General features: G+C 56.0%; 2 protein-coding genes across 4 annotated transcripts in view; one reads left to right on the forward strand and one right to left on the reverse strand.

The window, feature by feature from the left end:
• LOC121101560 (basic proline-rich protein-like) overlaps positions 1-1,944 on the reverse strand; it is a 15,346-nt gene that overhangs the window by 12,475 nt on the left and 927 nt on the right. The window contains exon 2 of the mRNA XM_040625506.1: positions 49-868. Coding sequence (XP_040481440.1) covers positions 49-868 — 820 coding nt within the window. The remainder of the gene's footprint in view (positions 1-48; positions 869-1,944) is intronic.
• Positions 1-1,944, forward strand: part of GUCY1A1 (guanylate cyclase 1 soluble subunit alpha 1) — a 68,287-nt gene that overhangs the window by 435 nt on the left and 65,908 nt on the right. For 2 of the 3 annotated variants that reach the window (XM_040626388.1, XM_008685529.2), the window contains exon 2: positions 299-372. The exons of the other annotated variant lie outside the window; for it this stretch is intronic. The gene's annotated coding sequence lies outside the window, so the exon portion shown is untranslated. The remainder of the gene's footprint in view (positions 1-298; positions 373-1,944) is intronic. 3 annotated transcript variants of the gene reach the window in all.

Below are 1,944 nucleotides of genomic sequence, written 5' to 3' on the forward strand. Positions count from 1 at the left end.
AGAGAGAGAGAGAGAGAGAGAGAGAGAGAGAGAGAGAGAGAGAGATACAGAGACAGGGAGGGACCACAGCCAGAGCTGATAGAGTATTTGGGAGCAGAGCGGGGAATGAGGTTTGCGAGGCACGTCGCGTCCCGCCCTGCCTGTTGAGCAGGTAGGCAGGAGTGAGCCCAAGTGTGAGTACCGCGGTCGCGTGTTTGTTGGATGCACTTGCGCCCGGACTGACAGGTGCGGCTGCAGGGTCCCCTCTCCCGCTCACCCTCTCCTGTCCCTGACGCCCACTCTCTTTCTGCGTTCGCAGTGGGGATTTGCCAGGCGCGCCCAGGAGCAGCCGGCGATCCGGAAACGCAGCCGCGAGGTCTGGCAAGCCACCGGGTAAGTGGTCTCTGCGTGCCCGCGCGGCTCGGGGCTCCCCAGAGAGGCAGTCCCTCTCCCCGGGCCCCTGGCCTGGGCTCATCCCCCTTCCCCTCCCTGGGAAGACTTCCGCGCGCTCCCAGCTGCTCAGCCCCTGGGGGCCCGGGGCCGGGTTCCCACGCTGGGGAGGAGCGAGGGAGCAAAGGAGACGGCGCCCGGGGGCCCGGCTCAGGGCCCGGGGGAGCTGCGGGGCCCGAGGGAAGAGGACTGACGGGGGTGGGCGCCGGGCCGCGCAGCGCCAGCGGCGGCGCTCGGAGAGCCGGGGCGTGAGAACGCGCGGGGCGCGCTGGGGCAGCTGCTCTCCCACGGCCAGGGCGCCGGGGCCGCGGGCTCACGCGAGGGCCAGCTGCGGCAGCAAAGGGCCGCCGGGACCTTAGAGCCGGCCGGCGCTCGAGGCCGCGCCCCGGCTTTACCGCAACTTCACCCCGCCGGCTGCTGGGTGGGCGAGCCGTTCGCCCTTGGGGAAAGCAAACAGCTACGGTCGCCCGATTGCTTAGAAAAAGCATCCAGCAAACTTCCAGCGGGGCTGCTCGGGGCTGGACGGAAGAGTAAGTGTGTGTGTGTGTGTGTGTGTGTGTGTGTGTGTATGCACGCGCGCGGTCTAATTTGGCAGTCCAATTTTCTGCTTGCATTACTACTGCAGCACTTGGGGAAATGGTGAGCAGGGGATCACAACCGTCTCTGCGCGTCGGGTCCGTGCCTGCAGCCTGTCCTTGCTGAGCCGAGCAGCCTCACAGTGGCGTTTGTGTGAGGGGCTGCAGGCATCGTGGTCATGTGATTTCAGGCTATGGATTTCGTGCGTCTTTCTTTTGCTCACTTATTTCCTACGGTTCTTCGTTTTGCACTCGATGAACAGTTTGTATCTTCTGAAGTAATGCAGGTTGAACCTCTCCCTTAATGGTAACGGGTCAGAGGCACCTGGTTTCCAACATACTGAAAACCCGTCTGAGTTTTAAATACAACAGGCCATAGTGTGTGTGTGTGTGTGTGTGTGTGTGTGTGTGTGCATTTCTTATGTATCAATAGTGATTTTTCAGGGTCAGTCTTCCGATGGTGATATCATTAAATGTCTACCTACTTACTTGAAGTAGTCTTAGTGGGAAAATCATTAACGCTCTGGGTTACATACATAAACGTTGAAGCACTTAATGATCGAGATTTTTAGATCTTGGTTCATAGTGTGGAAGTAATCTGTTGCCTTTCCTAAAATGGCTATATTTCTCTTCAGGAGTGGTCACATCAAGTGCTCTACTATGAAGAGTGGTAAAAAGTCAGTAACAATAAAAATATAACAACAATATGAAAATCTAAAATTCCAAACCAAACTTTAATTTGGCAAAAAACTGTATACGCTTTATTACTCTTTGAGCGAGATTGTGTAGTCTGTGTTCTGTTAAGTTCTTACACAGCTGAGTCTGTAGATGTCCTTCAAGGAGTCGTGAAGCCCCGGATATTGTATTTAAACATTTGAGTTGCTGCATTTTTGGGTTGATAGTCCAGAGTCCTCAGATATCTACAAGGATGTTACATTTA

Source organism: Ursus maritimus, unplaced genomic scaffold (assembly GCF_017311325.1).
Source record: "Ursus maritimus isolate PB19 unplaced genomic scaffold, ASM1731132v1 scaffold_11, whole genome shotgun sequence".
Classification (NCBI taxonomy): Eukaryota; Metazoa; Chordata; class Mammalia; order Carnivora; family Ursidae; genus Ursus; species Ursus maritimus.